Here is a 14,810-nt window from a genome sequence, read left to right on the forward strand (position 1 = left end):
TGCCCCTGACACTGGGGGACAGCAAAGCCCCAGGGACACCAAAGGGTTCCGTGGGGACAGGACCTGGCAGAGCTGGGCAGTGCCGGAGGACAGGGTGGCACAGCTGGGACAGGATAATGGGATGGGATGGGATGGGATGGGATGGGATGGGATGGGATGGGATGGGATGGGATGGGATGGGATGGGATGGGATGGGATGGGATGGGATGGGATAATGGGATGGGATGGGATGGGATGGGATGGGATGGGATGGGATGGGATGGGATGGGATGGGATGGGATGGGATGGGATGGGATGGGATGGGCTGTGCCAGGGGCCACCAGGACAGGCCAGGGGACGCTGGGCTGGCAGCTGGTGGGATGTACTGGGCTGTGCTGGGCACTGACAGGGGTTACTGGGCCGGACTGGGCCGTGCTGGGCTGCAGTGGGCACCACGGGATGCCCTGGGGGACTCGGGGGAGCCACAGGGGGCCTTGGGATGGGGGGTGTCACGGGGATGTCACAGGGAGGGTCCCGGGGGTGTCCCGGGGGTGTCCCGGGGGTGTCCCGGGGGTGTCACGGGGGTGTCACGGGGGGTCCCGGGGGTGTCACGGGGGGTCCCGGGGATATCCCGGGTGTGTCCCGGGGGTGTCACGGGGGGGTCCCGGGGTCACCGGGGGTCCCGGAGGCGTCCCAGGGGTGTCACAGGGGGGTCACCGGGGGTGTCCCGGGGGTGTCACGGGGGGTCCCGGGGGTGTCACGGGGGTGTCACGGGGGTGTCACAGGGAGGGTCCCGGGGGTATCACGGGGGGGTCCCGGGGGTGTCCCGGGGGTGTCACGGGCGTGTCCCGGGGGTGTCACGGGGGTGTCACGGGGGGTCCCAGGGGTGTCACGGGGGGGTTCCGGGGTCACCGGGGGTCCCGGAGGCGTCCCAGGGGTGTCACAGGGGGGTCACCGGGGGTGTCCCAGGGGTGTCACGGGGGTGTCACGGGGGTGTCACGGAGGGGTCCCGGGGGTGTCACGGGGGGTCCCAGGGGTGTCACGGGGGGGTTCCGGGGTCACCGGGGGTCCCGGAGGCGTCCCAGGGGTGTCACAGGGGGGTCACCGGGGGTGTCCCAGGGGTGTCACGGGGGTGTCACGGGGGTGTCACGGGGGGGTCCCGGGGGGGTCCCGGGGGTGTCCCAGGGGTGTCACGGGGTGTCACGGGGGTGTCACGGGGGGTTCCCGGGGGTGTCACGGGGGGGTCCCGGGGTCACCGGGGGTCACGGGGGTCTCCGCGCGCGCTCCGTCGCCACGGCAACAGCGCGTGCAGGCGGCGGGGGGCGGGACCCCATGCCTTGGCCCCGCCCCCTCCGACTGTCAATCATGCCGTGCGCAGCCCACCCTGCTGGGACCCAGGCCCCGCCCCCGGCCGCTAGAACGGGCGGTGATTGGTCCAGGCCGGCGAGGCCCCGCCCCCGCGGCGCAGGTTCGGGTGAGAGGCGATCGCGGCCGGAGCGGCACCGGGAGCGGCACCGGAGCGGGAGGTACCGGCGGGGCCGGGCGGGGCGGGGCGGGGCCGGGTTGGGCCGGGCCGGGCCGAGCTGGACCGGGCCGGGCCGTGCTTGGGCTTTTCCTTTTCCGCACCTGCGGACCCGGCTCGTTATCGCGACGGGTTGGACAATCGCGACAGGTGCGTGTGTCTCGACAGGCGCGAGTGAATCGACGGGCGAGGATGGAGGGGAGCGCCCCGCCATCCCCGCCCGGGGCGCTTCGCGGGCTGTCGCCGGGCAGAAAAGCTGTATGCGGCCGCCGCCCACCCATGGCGACACACCTGTCGCGACAGGCGATGGTGTCGCGACAGCGCGAGGGGTTCGCCTCGGAGTGTAATGCCGGGCACAGCTGCCGCTCCTCGAGCGGGCCCGGCTCCCTGGTCGGCGCCTTGTCGCGATCGGGAGCGGAGCAGCAGGTGCGCGGGGCACGGCGGAGCGGGGACCCCGGGGCGGCGGGGCCGCGGGGCCGAGGGGCGGCGGGGGTCGCGCCGGGCCCGGCTCATTGTTCCGCCGGGTCTCCCGGGCGGCCCCGCCCCGGCTCGGAGCATCCTTTGTGCTGGGCGGCCCCCGGGCTTTGTCTGCGGAGCCGCCCCGGGCCGGCGAGACCGGGACCCCCCGCGCCTCCGGACCCCGCACGGGGACCCCCGCACGCCCCGCATCGCGCTCCGGGGACCCACGGCAGCGGCACCGCCCCCGAGCCTCGCCCGGGCCCGGCCCAGCCCGGGGCTGCGCCCAGCGCTTGCCGCACACCGGGGCCCGGCCCGGCTCTCGGCGGGGACCCCCGGCCGGGCCCCCCGGCCCGGTTTCGGTGACCGCCGCTCCCGCCTCCTGCCGCAGTGACCTGGGGGTCAGCGCCGGGGGGTGACCGGGGCCTGAGAGCGGCAACGGGACCCCCGTGTCCCCGCAGGCTGCGCCGGGACCCTGCGCAGCGCCCCGCTGCCGCTCGGGCGTGGCCGCGCAGTGCCCGTGCCCGTGCCCGTGCCCGTGCCCGTGCCCGTGCCCGTGCTCGGGCTGGGCCGGGCCGGGCCAAGGTGCCCGCGGAGACAAGGACTGCCCGCAGCATCCCGGGCTTGGTGGCAGCAGCTCTGACGGAGCATCCTTCTGCCGCCAACCGCGGTCCCCGCGGGTCCCCGGCTCCTTCCCGGGGCGGTGGTTCGGTGACACCGCAGCTCGTCCTGGCTGGGGGGCGGTCGGTGCGACCCCGGCGGCGGGACAGCGACGCCAGCCCGGCCACGGCCGTAACGGAGCCGGGGAGCCGGGGCAGGGCTGGGGGCCGCGGCGGGGTGACCCCCCCGCCGGGGCATCATCTCTCGGGCGGGGAGCGATGCCCACCCAGCCGCCGCCTCTGGCCGGGGACGCGCGGTGGTGGCGAGTCGGCGCCACCGGAGCGGCGGTCACCAAGCCTGGCTGACAAAGGGGAGCCCCCGCCGCGGGGTGGGCGCAGGGTGGGGTCGGGCACGGTGGGTGCCGGGGTCTCGCCGGCGCAGACAAAAGCGGGGGGCGGCGAGGGGCCCCCCGGCCCCGCCGCGCCGCACAATGCGGCAGCCCCGGCACAAAGGCCGGGCCCGGCGGCCGCCGCGACCCCAACAGGTGCCCCTGGCAGCCCCCCCGGCCCGGGGTCCCTTTGTCCTGCCGGGGTCACAGCTGTCCTCGCGGCAGCCGCGGGGCTGGGGGGGCTGCGAGCCCCCCGAACGGGCGCGCCGCTTTGTGTGCCGGGAAGCGGAGCTGCGGCCGCCGCCCGCCGAGCCGGGGCTGGGCGGGGGTCCCCGGTGTGTCCGCCGGTGCCCCCCCGGCGCTGACGCTGCGTTTCTGCCCTGCTCGGAGCCCGCTGTCTGGCAGAAGCCTCTGGCCACCGCCGGCCCATGCTGGCCGTGCCGCCGCTGCAGCGGCTGGCTGGAACGCGGGCCAGGGCCCCGGTGCCACCGGGGCCGGTGCCATGCTTGCACTGTGGCCCGGGCTGGGGGACAGAGGGACAGAGCCCTGGGGATGCTCAGTCTGAGCTTGGGTGTAAGCTGGGGACACTGGTGCGAGCTGGGGGCTGAGTGGGAGCTCTGGGTGGGATCTGGGGCAGTGAGGGTGAAATGGGAGCACCGGTGTGCCAGACAGGGCACCGTGAGCGTCCGGAGCTGGGCATGGGCCCGGCGGCATGGGGACGTCAGGGCTCTGCCACGGGCGGTGCCGGGGGTGGCTGACGGGGGTGGGAAAGGTGCCTGGAACAGGCACGAGGGCAGCGTGGTGGTGGCAGCGTGGTGGCAGCAGCGTGGGTGGCTCCACGGTGGCCGAGGCCACAGGCAGCAAGTGGAGCTGCCAGCTCTTCTCCGTGCACAGAGGCCAGCCCACGCTTGTGCCCCTGTCCCCTTGCCAGCCCCACACGCCCTCTGCAATGCTCACGCCCCTCCTGCCCGCCCAGGGCAGCCCCCCGTGCCAGGGGTCTCCCGGTGCTGCGGCGCCGCTGGCACTCGCGTGCTCCGTGCTCCAGATCCGTCACCGCAGCCGCTTTCATCTCGGGATGCGACGTGCCGCCTCCCCCCACAGCCCCTCTGCTCCGTGCCACCCCCCTGCCTCTCCTGCCCGGCCCAGCCCTGCTCTGGGCTCCCAGGGGCTCCCAGGGCCAGCGTGCCCCGCGGTGGCACTGTGGGCACCAGCTCGTCCCCTCTGGTCTCGCCGCACCGAGGGCGATCTCTGCCCCGGTGTCTTGTCCCTGATGTCGGTCAGGGTGGGCCCTGACCGGTGTGGGCACTCAGGGGTCCTTGGGGCTGATCCCCTTGTTCCTGTCGTCCCCCTCAGATTAGCCCCGGGCCCAGGTGTCCCCAGCTCAGCCCTCACCTGGGGCAGCAGCTCCCCCATGGGCCCGAGGCAGAGCTGGGGGGCAGGTGTGGGCACCGGACCCCCGGGTGCCAGTGCCCAGCGCGCCACAGGGGCCTGGCACGCTGCACGAGGCCACTGCCACCCCGCCCTGGTCTCCGGGGGGCTCCTGAGCAGTGTCACAGCTGCGCACGCCGGTGACATTCCCGAGGGGGGCCGCCTGCCGGACCCCCGCAGCTGCTCCTGCTGCTCCGTGCCGAGGTGAGGCACCAGGACAAGGCGCCAGCTGGCACCGGGATCGCCACGGCACCCACTGTGCACCGGGGGCAGCAGCCGGCCCACGAGGCGCTGCCGGTCCCCCGGTGCAGCGGTGGTCCCGGGAACACTTGTCCCACCCTGCAGCTGCGGTGGCCATGGCCGGGAATGCCCAGCTGCCGGCAGAGCCCGGCCAGCTCTGTGCCCCAGAAGCCATTTGTGCCCGGCAGCTGCTGGGGCGGGCACTGGAGATCCCTGGCACAGCTCAGGACGGTCCCTTCAGAGCCCTGTCCCGGTCTCAGCGCCCGCCTGGGGCCACCGCGGGGCTGGGGCAGCACCAGACCCCCGTGCCACGAGCTCCCTGCCCCAGCAGCGGCGGCGGCCTTTGCCCATGGCTCAGTTCTGGCCCTGGGGCTGTGCCAGGGGCCGGGTGGGCACCAGGGGCTGTTCCCGCAGCGCTGCTCGGTGCCAGCGCCGTGCCAGACTATCCCACGCTGCCCGTGGGTACCAGGGCTCTGTCTGCTGGAGGGGTCCCTGCAGTGGGACAGTGAGGCAGGGGTCTCCTCGTGGGTCTCCTTGTGGGTCTCCTTGTGGGTCTCTTTGTGTCTCTCTGCTCTGGGGGTTCTGGTGGGGTCCCAGCCCACCTCATGCCTGCCGGGTGGGCACAGCTGGCACGTGCTGTCCCCGCTCCGACGGGTCGATGGCGTTTGACCTTCACCGAATGATTTATTGATCCTGTCTGGGGATGCCCCTCGCTGCCGGGGGCTCAGGCAGAGCTGAGGCAGCGCGGGGGTCTCTGGCAGAGCTGGCACCTCACGGGGCAGTGGGCACAGTGAGTGATGCCAGTGAGTGATGCCAGCCATGGTGCTGTCCATGCCAGTGCTGGTCACTCACAGGGACAAGGTGGGCAGCCCGCGCTGGGCGTGGGCGCTGTCGCTTTGTGGGGACACCCACGGCACGCGTGGCAGTGGCAGTGGCGGTGGAGGGCGGCAGGGACGGGTCTGGCAGCCCTGCCCAGGTGCTGGCTGTGCATGGGGGTGGCACCGGCCGGGTGCAGCCCGGATGGCACCGCAGCGGGCTCCGGGCAGGAGGCAGCCCCAGCTCCGTGCCAGGCCCCTCCTCCGCGCGGATTTCCCGGGATAATCCATCCATGGCCCGTGCGGGATGCGCAGCTGCGGGGCTCAGCCCTGCCCGCCCCGGGGCGCCTCGGGCCGGGGTGGGCACGGCGCGACCCCCGGCCCCGGGGGGCTCCCGGTGGTCACCCCGCCGCCTCTGCCCGCAGCACCATGATGGCCAACGCGGCCACCATGCGGATCCTCATCAAGGGGGGCAAGGTGGTGAACGACGACTGCACCCTCGAGGCCGACGTCTACATCGAGAACGGCATCATCCAGCAAGTGGGGCGCGAGCTGATGATCCCCGGCGGCGCCAAGGTCATCGATGCCACCGGCAAGCTCGTCATCCCGGGCGGCATCGACACCAGCACCCACTTCCACCAGACCTTCATGAACGCCACCTGTGTCGATGACTTCTACCACGGCACCAAGGTAGCCCCGGCCCGAGCCCTGCCCGGGGGCTCCCCGCGGGCACGGATTGTGCAGGCGGCTGCCAGCCCCGCGGGCATCGCAGGACCATTGTGGCGTGGCACCGCCTGTCCCCGTGTCCCCATCCATCACGTCTCCTCGCTGTGGCAGCCCTCCTCCCGCGCTGGGGCCGTGGCACCCTGTGCCAGCTCGGGCAGCTCCCTGTGCCGGCGGCTCTGTGTACCGAGTGCTGCTGCCCGGGAGCATCAAGGGCCAGCCCAGGATTGTCCCTGCAGCTTGTCCCTCTGTCCCACACAGAGCAGCCATTGTGCCAGGCCAGCGCTGGCCGTGCCTGTCCCCAGGGTGTCCCCAGGGCGTCCCCAGGGTGCTCGGTGTCCCCGGGCAGGGGGCTCGGCGCTGTGCTGGAGGGAAGGGCCCTGTGGGATGCCCAGCGGTGCCACATGCCAGGCCTGCTCCCTGTCACTGTCACCTCCCGAGAGAGCCGATGGGCAAAGGAGCTTTGGGGATTAGCGGGGCGGGGTGAGCCGGGGACAGCGGCGCTGCCACGGCGCCTGCCCTGCCGCCCACGCTGCTGCGGGGGGGCTCCCCGCGCCCCATCCCACGCGGGGCTCTGTGTCGGGGGCTCCTGGCTCCCCCAGCACCCCAAACCCGGGGCTTGGGCTGGGGGGGCCGTGGGTGCCCCGCTGGTGGCAGGATGGGGCTCTCCAGATGTGCCGTGCTCGCAGATGTGCTGCTGCAGGGGTGCAGCCATTGGCAGGGCCAGGGGGATGCAGGGGGTCCCTGCCTGCACCCAGGAGCCCCGCGTGGCCGTGGGCAGTGCCCGAACGTGGCCGCCCCAGCCCGGCAGCAGGGCAGGGCCGGTGCCCAGCGCGGGGATGAGCCCTGATGCCCCCGCCGCGGTGCCTGTGCCCCCGTGCAGGCAGCGCTGGTGGGGGGCACGACGATGATCATCGGGCACGTCCTGCCCGACAAGGAGACGTCGCTGCTGGACGCCTACGAGAAGTGCCGCGGCCTGGCCGACCCCAAGGTGTGCTGCGACTACGCCCTGCACATGGGCATCACCTGGTGGGCACCCAAGGTGAGCGTGGCCCGGCTCCGGAGCAGCTGCCGGGGCTAATTCCCGACCCTGCTGATCCCATTAGCTGCCTGGGGGTGGGCTGAGCCCCCAGGATGCCTTTTGAGCTGCCCTGAGCCGGGCTCAGCGGGGCAGGGGCTCAGGGGTGCCCCGGGGTCCCTGTGGGGCTGAGCCCCTCGCTGGGGCAGGGAAGGTGCTGCTGCCGCTCCGTGGAGGGGAGCAGAGTGCCCAGGGTGGGTGGTCCCAGCCTGGGGGGACCCCGCCCCACAGCACGACCCCCACGGTGGGGACAGCAGGACTGGTGAGCAGACCCCATCCCACGGCAGACTCGGCCCCTGCAATCCCCTCAAAGCTGCTGGAGCGGGATCAGACCTGGCTCCCGGCTGTGCTGCAGGAGACCCCCGCCCTGGCCCCTCCTTCCAGCAGGGCAGGGGCAGAGGGATGGAGCTGGGACCCCCTGGGGGCAGGAAAATCCCTCCTGCTCCCCCAGCAGCTGTCGCTCCCCGTGTCACCCACAAATCCGCGTCCCCAGGGGGAGGCCGGGGCCCCTCGTGGGGCGAGCCCCGCTCTGACCCCGCTGCCGGCGCAGGTGAAGGCGGAGATGGAGACGCTGGTGCGGGAGAAGGGGGTGAACTCCTTCCAGATGTTCATGACCTACAAGGACCTGTACATGCTGCGGGACAGCGAGCTCTACCAGGTCCTGCGCGCCTGCCGCGACATCGGCGCCATCGCCCGCGTCCACGCCGAGAACGGCGAGCTGGTGGCCGAGGTGAGGCCGGGGCCCGGCGGGGCGGCGGGCGCCCGGCCGGGGCCGCAGGTCCGTCCCCCTGACCCCCCAAATTCCCCAGGGAGCCAAGGAAGCTCTGGATCTGGGCATTACGGGGCCAGAGGGCATCGAGATCAGCCGGCCCGAGGAGGTAGGTGACGCCGCAGCGGTGGCACGGACGCGGCTGGGGTGCGCCAGGACACCCGCGTGGCTGCCACCTCCAGCCGTCCTCGTGTCACCCACGCGCCCCTTGGTGCCACCCTTGCGCGCCGCGAGCGTCACCGCCGGCTCTCTCCACAGCTGGAAGCCGAGGCCACGCACCGCGTCATCACCATCGCCAACCGGGTGAGTGTCCGGGGCTGCCCCGGCCCCGTGGGGTCCCCGTGCCTCCGTCGGGGTCAGGAACCCCCGGGGCTGGGGACCACGGAGACAGCGCCGCCACCCCTCTCCGCAGACCCACTGCCCCGTGTACCTGGTGAACGTCTCCAGCATGTCCGCAGGGGACGTCATCGCCGCCGCCAAGATGCAGGGTAGGGGACGGGGGGACCTCCCTGCCCAGCACCCCGCGGGCAAGGGGCACCCGTGCGGGGCGGGAGCACCCCCCGAGCCAGCACACGCGTGGGCGTGGAGGGACGGGGACGTGGACGGTGGAGCTGTGGGCGTGCGGGGAGAGAGATGGGCACAGACAGATACACGGGCACAGACACACGGCATGGACAGACACACGGACATGGGCGTAGACAGACACACAGGGCGAGACAGACACATGGGGATGGACACAGACACATGGGGACAGACAGACACACAGCATGGACAGACAGACGGACACCCACAGACGCATGGACAAACACACGGACACGGGCATGGACAGACACACAGGGAGAGACAGACACATGGGGACAGACATGGACAGACACATGGGGACAGACAGACACACAGCATGGACAGACACACAGACACAGACAGACGGGGACAGACAGACACACAGCATGGACAGACACACAGACACGCACAGACACACAGGGACAGACAGACACAGGCACGGGCATCAGCAGACGCAGACAGACACACGGGCACAGGAACTCAGGTGTACGTGTGGGGCCGTGCCCTAGCACAGGTGAGCACACCTGGGCCCCCAGCTCTGCTCATACACAGGGGACACACACGGGACACGCATGTGTGCACAGAGGGGACACACACAGATCGTACCTGAGCACACACACGGGTCACACGTGGCACGCACACCTGAGCACACCCCACACAGAGAGCTCCTGCCCCGATGGGAGCACGGCTACGCTGGCACGGGCGGTGCCCACGCGTGTGCCCCTGCACGCCCGCCCGCAGCACACGCGTGTGCCTCCCCCGGCAGGGAAGGTGGTGTACGCGGAGACGACCACGGCGCACGCCACGCTCACCGGGCTGCACTACTACCACCAGGACTGGTTCCACGCCGCCGCCTACGTCACCGTGCCGCCGCTGCGCCTCGACACCAACACCTCCGCCTACCTCATGAGCCTGCTCGCCAAGTGAGACCTGCCCCGGGCACCTGTCCCTGCCCCGGGCACCCCGTCCCTGCCCCGGGCACCTCTCCCTGCCCCAGGCACCCCATCCCTGCCCCAGGCACCCCGTCCCTGCCCCGGGCACCTCTCCCTGGGTTCCCCATGCCCTGGGTGCCCCATGCCCTGGGTTTCCCCTTCCCTGGGTGCCCCATTCCCTGGGTTTCCCCTTCCCTGGGTGCCCCATGCCCTGGGCGCCCCATGCCCTGGGTGTCCCATGCCCTGGGTGCCCCATGCCTTGGGTTTCCCCTTCCCTGGGTGCCCCATGCCCTGGGTGCCCCATGCCCTGGGTGCCCCCTTCCCTGGGTACCCCATTCCCTGGGTTTCCCCTTCCCTGGGTGCCCCATGCCCTGGGTGCCCCCTTCCCTGGGCACTGAGCTCCCATGGCAGGGGTGCCCCGTTCCCTGAGCTCTGGACGCCCCTGGCAGCGCTGTCGCCCCGCTCTGTGCCCCGCAGTGACACGCTGAACATCGTGGCCTCGGACCACCGGCCCTTCAGCACCAAGCAGAAGGCCATGGGCAAGGAGGACTTCACCAAGATCCCGCACGGCGTCAGCGGCGTGCAGGACCGCATGAACATCATCTGGGAGCGCGGCGTGGTACGGCACCGCCACCCGGGCACGGGGCCGGGCTGGGGGCTGCGGGGCCGGCCGGAGCGGGGCGGTCACCCCCTGGCACGAGGGCGGCGGGCAGGGAGCTCCCCGAGCCCCCCAGCGGGGCCTGGCGAGGGTCCTGACCCCGCGGCACGCCTGGGCTTTTGGGGGGCCGGGGGGTGACGCGGCCCGGCCCGTCCTCACCCCACTGCGGCGGCAGGTGGGGGGTAAGATGGATGAGAACCGCTTCGTGGCCGTGACCAGCTCCAACGCTGCCAAGCTCCACAACCTGTACCCGCGCAAGGGCCGGATCATCCCCGGCGCCGACGCCGACGTCGTGGTCTGGGACCCCGAGGCCACCAAGTAGGTGCAGCCCGCGGCCGGGGCGGCTCCCGGTGCCCCCAGCAGCCGCTGACGGCCCCGTGCCCCCGCCCAGGACCGTCTCTGCCAGCACCCAGGTGCAGGGCGGGGACATCAACCTGTACGAGAACATGCGGTGCCACGGCGTGCCCCTGGTCACCATCAGCCGCGGGCGCGTGGTCTACGAGAACGGCGTCTTCATGTGTGCCGAGGGCACCGGCAAGTTCTGCCCGCTGCGCTCCTTCCCCGACATCGCCTACAAGAAACTGGTGCAGCGGGAGAAGGTACGGGGGCAGGGGCGGCCGTTCCACGGCGGTGCCAGGGCCGTGCCATGGCTGTGCCAGGGTCGTGTCAGAGCGGTGCCAGGGCTGTGTCAGAGCAATGCCAGAGCGGTGCCAGGGCTGTGCCAGAGCAATGCCAGAGCAGTGCCGTGGCTGTGCCATGGCCATGCCAGAGCGGTGCCATGTCCATGCCACGGTGGTGCCAGGGCCGTGCCAGAGTGGTGCCGTGGCCATGCCAGAGCGGTACCGTGGCTGTGCCAGAGCAGTGCCAGGGCTGTACCAGAGCGGTGCTGTGGCCATGCCAGAGCGGTGCCAGGGCCGTGCCGTGGCTGTGCCACAGCGATACCACAATGTGGGGCAGGGCTGCACCGTGCTGGCTGCAGTTGGGGACAGGGGGCAGTGGCTGTGCCAGAGGAGGCTCTGTGCCAGGCCATGCCACGCCGTGCCGGAGCACATGCCAGGAGCACAGGGCAGGGCCCTGCGGGTCAGCGTGTGACAAAGGACCCTCCCCGGGCTCCTTGCCTCCTGGCACTGCAGGAGGACGCCTGTCCCAGCAGGTGTGTGGCCCGCGGCCGTTGCAAGGCGTGCGTGGCCATCGGGGCTCACCGTGCCCCCAGCCGAGCTATGCCCTTCGCTGGCTCTCCCAAGGCAGCCCCACAGGTCACGCCCCAGGACGGGGACACGAGTGGCTGGGGCTGCCCGGCGGTGACAGCCAGGAGCTCTGGTGGTCCCTGGCACCCCTCTGTGCCCCCCCGCTGTGGCTGTGGGGGCGGGCTGGGGGACAGCGTGGGGCTGATGCTGCAAGGGAAGGGCACCGGGGGCTCCGGCAGCTCGCAGCAAGAGCCTGGCCAGCACTGGGGCGCTTGTCGGGAGCTCTGCGTGGCTGGGGGGCACAGGGCATCGCACGGGCTTGGCTTGGCTTGGCTTGGCCGGGGGGACGGGGCGAGGGGCTGCTCTGCCAGGGCCACCCACCTCCCCCAGCCCCTGCCCCTGCCCCTGCCCCTGCCCTGCACTGCTTGGCACCGGGAGCCCCGCAGCCCGCCCAGCACCTCTCCGAGTGCCCCCTGCCCAGCCGCAGCCCCCTCCCCAGCCCCAGCCCCCTCCCCAGCCGCAGCCCCCTGCCCAGCCGCAGCCCCCTCCCCAGCCCCAGCACGCCCCGGCCCCTTCCCCTTCCCCTCCCGGCCGATCCGCAGCCCGCACCCCGCCGCAGCTGATGCTCTCTCCGCTCTCTCTCGCTCCCGGCAGAGCCTGAAGCTGCGGGGTGTGGACCGCACCCCGTACCTGGGGGACGTGGCCGTGGTTGTGCATGCCGGTAAAAAAGAGACGGGGACGCCCCTGGCCGATACGCCCACCCGGCCGGCCACGCGACACGGGGGCATGAGGGACCTGCACGAGTCCAGCTTCAGCCTGTCCGGTAAGAGCGGGGCCGCGCAGCGCCCCGGGGCTCGCCCGCAGCCCCCGGCCGCTGGCCCCCGCCGCCGGCCGGGCCCTCGTCCCCCCGGGTGTCCCCGTCGTCCCGCCGCGCCCCCGGTGCTCCCGCCGCCGCCGCAGGGTGTCCCGCACCCCTCGCTCCGCCAGGGCTGTCCTGTCACCCCCTGTCCGGGCTGTCCCCATCCCCTGCAGGGCGTCCCCCGCCCCCAAAGCCCCCCAGCCGTGCCCCGGCCCGAGCGCAGCCCCGCTGTCCCGGGGGGCCGTGGCAGAGCAGGAGAGGCCCCGGTCCCGGAGCTGCAGCCCCCGGTGCCGCCCCCGCTCCGCGCTCCGTCCGCCCGGCGGCTGCGCCGGTGGCGGCACCGGGGCTGCGCCGGTGGGGCGGGCCGGGGTCTGCGGGGCGGGAGGTCGTGTGCTGCCCCCGGCAGCCCCCTGCCCGCGCTGCTGGTCAGGGCTGGTCAGTGGGGTCAGGGCTGGTCAGCGTTGGTCACTGCTGGTCAGGGCTGGTCAGCGTTGGTCACTGCTGGTCAGCATTGGTCACTGCTGGTCAGGGCTGGTCAGCGTTGGTCACTGCTGGTCAGCATTGGTCACTGCTGGTCAGTGCTGGTCATTGCTGGTCAGCATTGGTCACTGCTGGTCAGGGCTGGTCAGCGTTGGTCACTGCTGGTCAGGGCTGGTCAGGGCTGGTCACTGCTGGTCAGGGCTGGTCAGGGCTGGTCACTGCTGGTCAGTGCTGGTCACTGCTGGTCAGGGCTGGTCAGGGCTGGTCATTGCTGGCCAGGGCTGGTCACTGCTGGTCAGTGCTGGTCAGAGTTGGCCACTGCTGGTCAGAGTTGGCCACTGCTGGTCAGGGCTGGTCAGCATTGGTCACTGCTGGTCAGGGCTGGTCACTGCTGGTCAGCATTGGTCACTGCTGGTCAGGGCTGGTCAGAGTTGGCCACTGCTGGTCAGCATTGGTCACTGCTGGTCAGTGCTGGTCATTGCTGGTCAGCGTTGGTCACTGCTGGTCAGGGCTGGTCAGAGTTGGCCACTGCTGGTCAGGGCTGGTCAGCATTGGTCACTGCTGGTCAGTGCTGGTCACTGCTGGTCAGCATTGGTCACTGCTGGTCACGGCTGCTCGGAGCTCCCCACGAGCAGCACAGCCGCGGTCGGGGGGTGGCACGGAGCCCCCCGTCCCCGGGGTGCGGGCGGTGCCGGGGGCTCACGGGGCTGCGCCCAGCCAGCCCTGCCCCTGCCCACGCCCGTGTGTCCGGCAGGTTCTCAGATCGATGACCACGTTCCAAAACGAGCCTCGGCCCGGATTCTCGCTCCCCCCGGGGGCCGGTCGAGCGGCATCTGGTAGAGCCGGGGTCCTGTCCCCCGAGTGAGGAGCAGGAGCCGCCCCCGCGCCCCCAGACCCGGCTCCGGCGGGGCTCCCCTCGCCGCGGGGCCCCGCCCGGTCCCCGTGCCGCCGGCGGGGCCGTGCCGGCGGCGGGGCCGTGCGCGGGGGCCGCGGAGGGCCGGGGGCAGTGGGTGCCCCCCCGGCCCTTTTCTGTTTGCACGTTGGATTTGGATCAGTGAATTTTTGACTTGTTTGTGCATCACGTGGAAATACTCTGAAGTGGTTTGTGTCACTAGCGTAGGGGAGACGCAGGGACCCCCCCTTCCTGCCCCATCCCTGACCCCCGACCCCAACCAACCACTCATCCTAGGGCTGGTCAGGCTGGTCAGTGCTGGTCATCCTATTTCTGCCCCCCTCCATTCCTGCCCCCCTCCATTCCCATCCCTGAACCCCCATCCCTGAACCCCCATCCCCCTCCCTGAACCCCCATCCCCCTCCCTGAACCCCCATCCCCCTCCCTGAACCCCCATCTCCCTCCCTGAACCCCCATCTCCATCCCGACCCCTCCACCCCAGTCCCCCATTCCCATCTCTCCTGCCCCATCCCTGAACCCCCATCTCCCTCCCTGACCCTTGTCACCTGCCCCCATCCCTGCCCCCCATCTGCCCCCCCATTTCTGCCCCCCTGAAAGCCCCAAATCTCCACCCCTGCCCCCCATGCCCATCCCTGCACCTCCCCATCCCCACACACCCCTTCCTCCCCACCTTGAGCTCCCCCAGCCCCGCAGAGTGGTGTCACACCGCTGTGTCACACCCGGGTCACACACCTCTGTCAACACACCTGCAGGCGTGTGTCCCGTGTCCCACCTCTGTGACACCTGTGCCAGACCCTCGCCTGCCAGGTGAGGTCCCAGGTCAGTGCTCACCTGCCAGGTGAGCTCCGGGTCAGGGCCCGGGTCACCCCCACCTGCCAGGTGAGCTCCTGGTCACCCCCCGGGTCACCCCCACCCCCCTGCCAGCCCCCAGCCCCACGGGCCCGCGTGTCCCCGTGTCCCTCGGTGGCCCCCGGTCCCGGTCCCCCCGGTGCTGTCGGGGTGTCCCGGGCCCGTCCCCTCCCTCGCCCCCGTGTCCCCTGTGCCCTCCCCCTGTAGGTCCCTGTAGGTGTTTGGGGGCCGGCGGGCCCTGGCGGGGGTCCCGTGTCCCCCGGGGGTCCCGCGCGGCCGATTTAGGAACATGCCGTCCGTGTTTGCTCATTAAAGACCGTTCACAGCGCTGGCCCGCTCCTCTCGGGGATGGGGCAGGGATGGGGAGACTGGG

At 72.2% G+C, this 14,810-nt stretch overlaps 1 protein-coding gene across 2 annotated transcripts; it reads left to right on the forward strand.

Moving 5' to 3' along the window:
• Positions 1 to 1,433: 1,433 nt before the first annotated feature.
• Positions 1,434 to 13,592, forward strand: DPYSL5 (dihydropyrimidinase like 5). 2 transcript variants are annotated; one of them, XM_077782500.1, is made up of 13 exons: positions 1,434 to 1,505; positions 5,854 to 6,118; positions 7,035 to 7,193; positions 7,780 to 7,959; positions 8,039 to 8,107; positions 8,257 to 8,301; positions 8,411 to 8,486; positions 9,326 to 9,482; positions 9,969 to 10,110; positions 10,325 to 10,467; positions 10,541 to 10,748; positions 11,991 to 12,159; positions 13,430 to 13,592. In XM_077782500.1, exons 2-13 carry the CDS (start codon positions 5,858 to 5,860, stop codon positions 13,513 to 13,515), a joined length of 1,695 nt encoding a protein of 564 aa, XP_077638626.1. In that variant the 5' UTR covers positions 1,434 to 1,505; positions 5,854 to 5,857; the 3' UTR covers positions 13,516 to 13,592. The 2 variants fall into 2 exon arrangements, with proteins under 2 accessions (XP_077638626.1, XP_077638627.1); XM_077782501.1 differs by lacking the exon at positions 1,434 to 1,505 and adding an exon at positions 1,532 to 1,651.
• The last annotated feature ends 1,218 nt before the right edge of the window (positions 13,593 to 14,810 follow it).

This window comes from Lonchura striata, chromosome 3 (genome assembly GCF_046129695.1).
Source record: "Lonchura striata isolate bLonStr1 chromosome 3, bLonStr1.mat, whole genome shotgun sequence".
Taxonomy (NCBI): domain Eukaryota; kingdom Metazoa; phylum Chordata; class Aves; order Passeriformes; family Estrildidae; genus Lonchura; species Lonchura striata.

Coding starts and splice junctions, on each gene's coding strand:
- DPYSL5 (XM_077782500.1), top strand. CDS start 5,858: ATGATGGCCAACGCGGCCACCATGCGGATCCTCATCAAGGGGGGCAAG. Junction 10,111..10,324: donor TCATCTGGGAGCGCGGCGTG/GTACGGCACCGC, acceptor CTGCGGCGGCAG/GTGGGGGGTAAGATGGATGA. Junction 12,160..13,429: donor GTCCAGCTTCAGCCTGTCCG/GTAAGAGCGGGG, acceptor TGTGTCCGGCAG/GTTCTCAGATCGATGACCAC.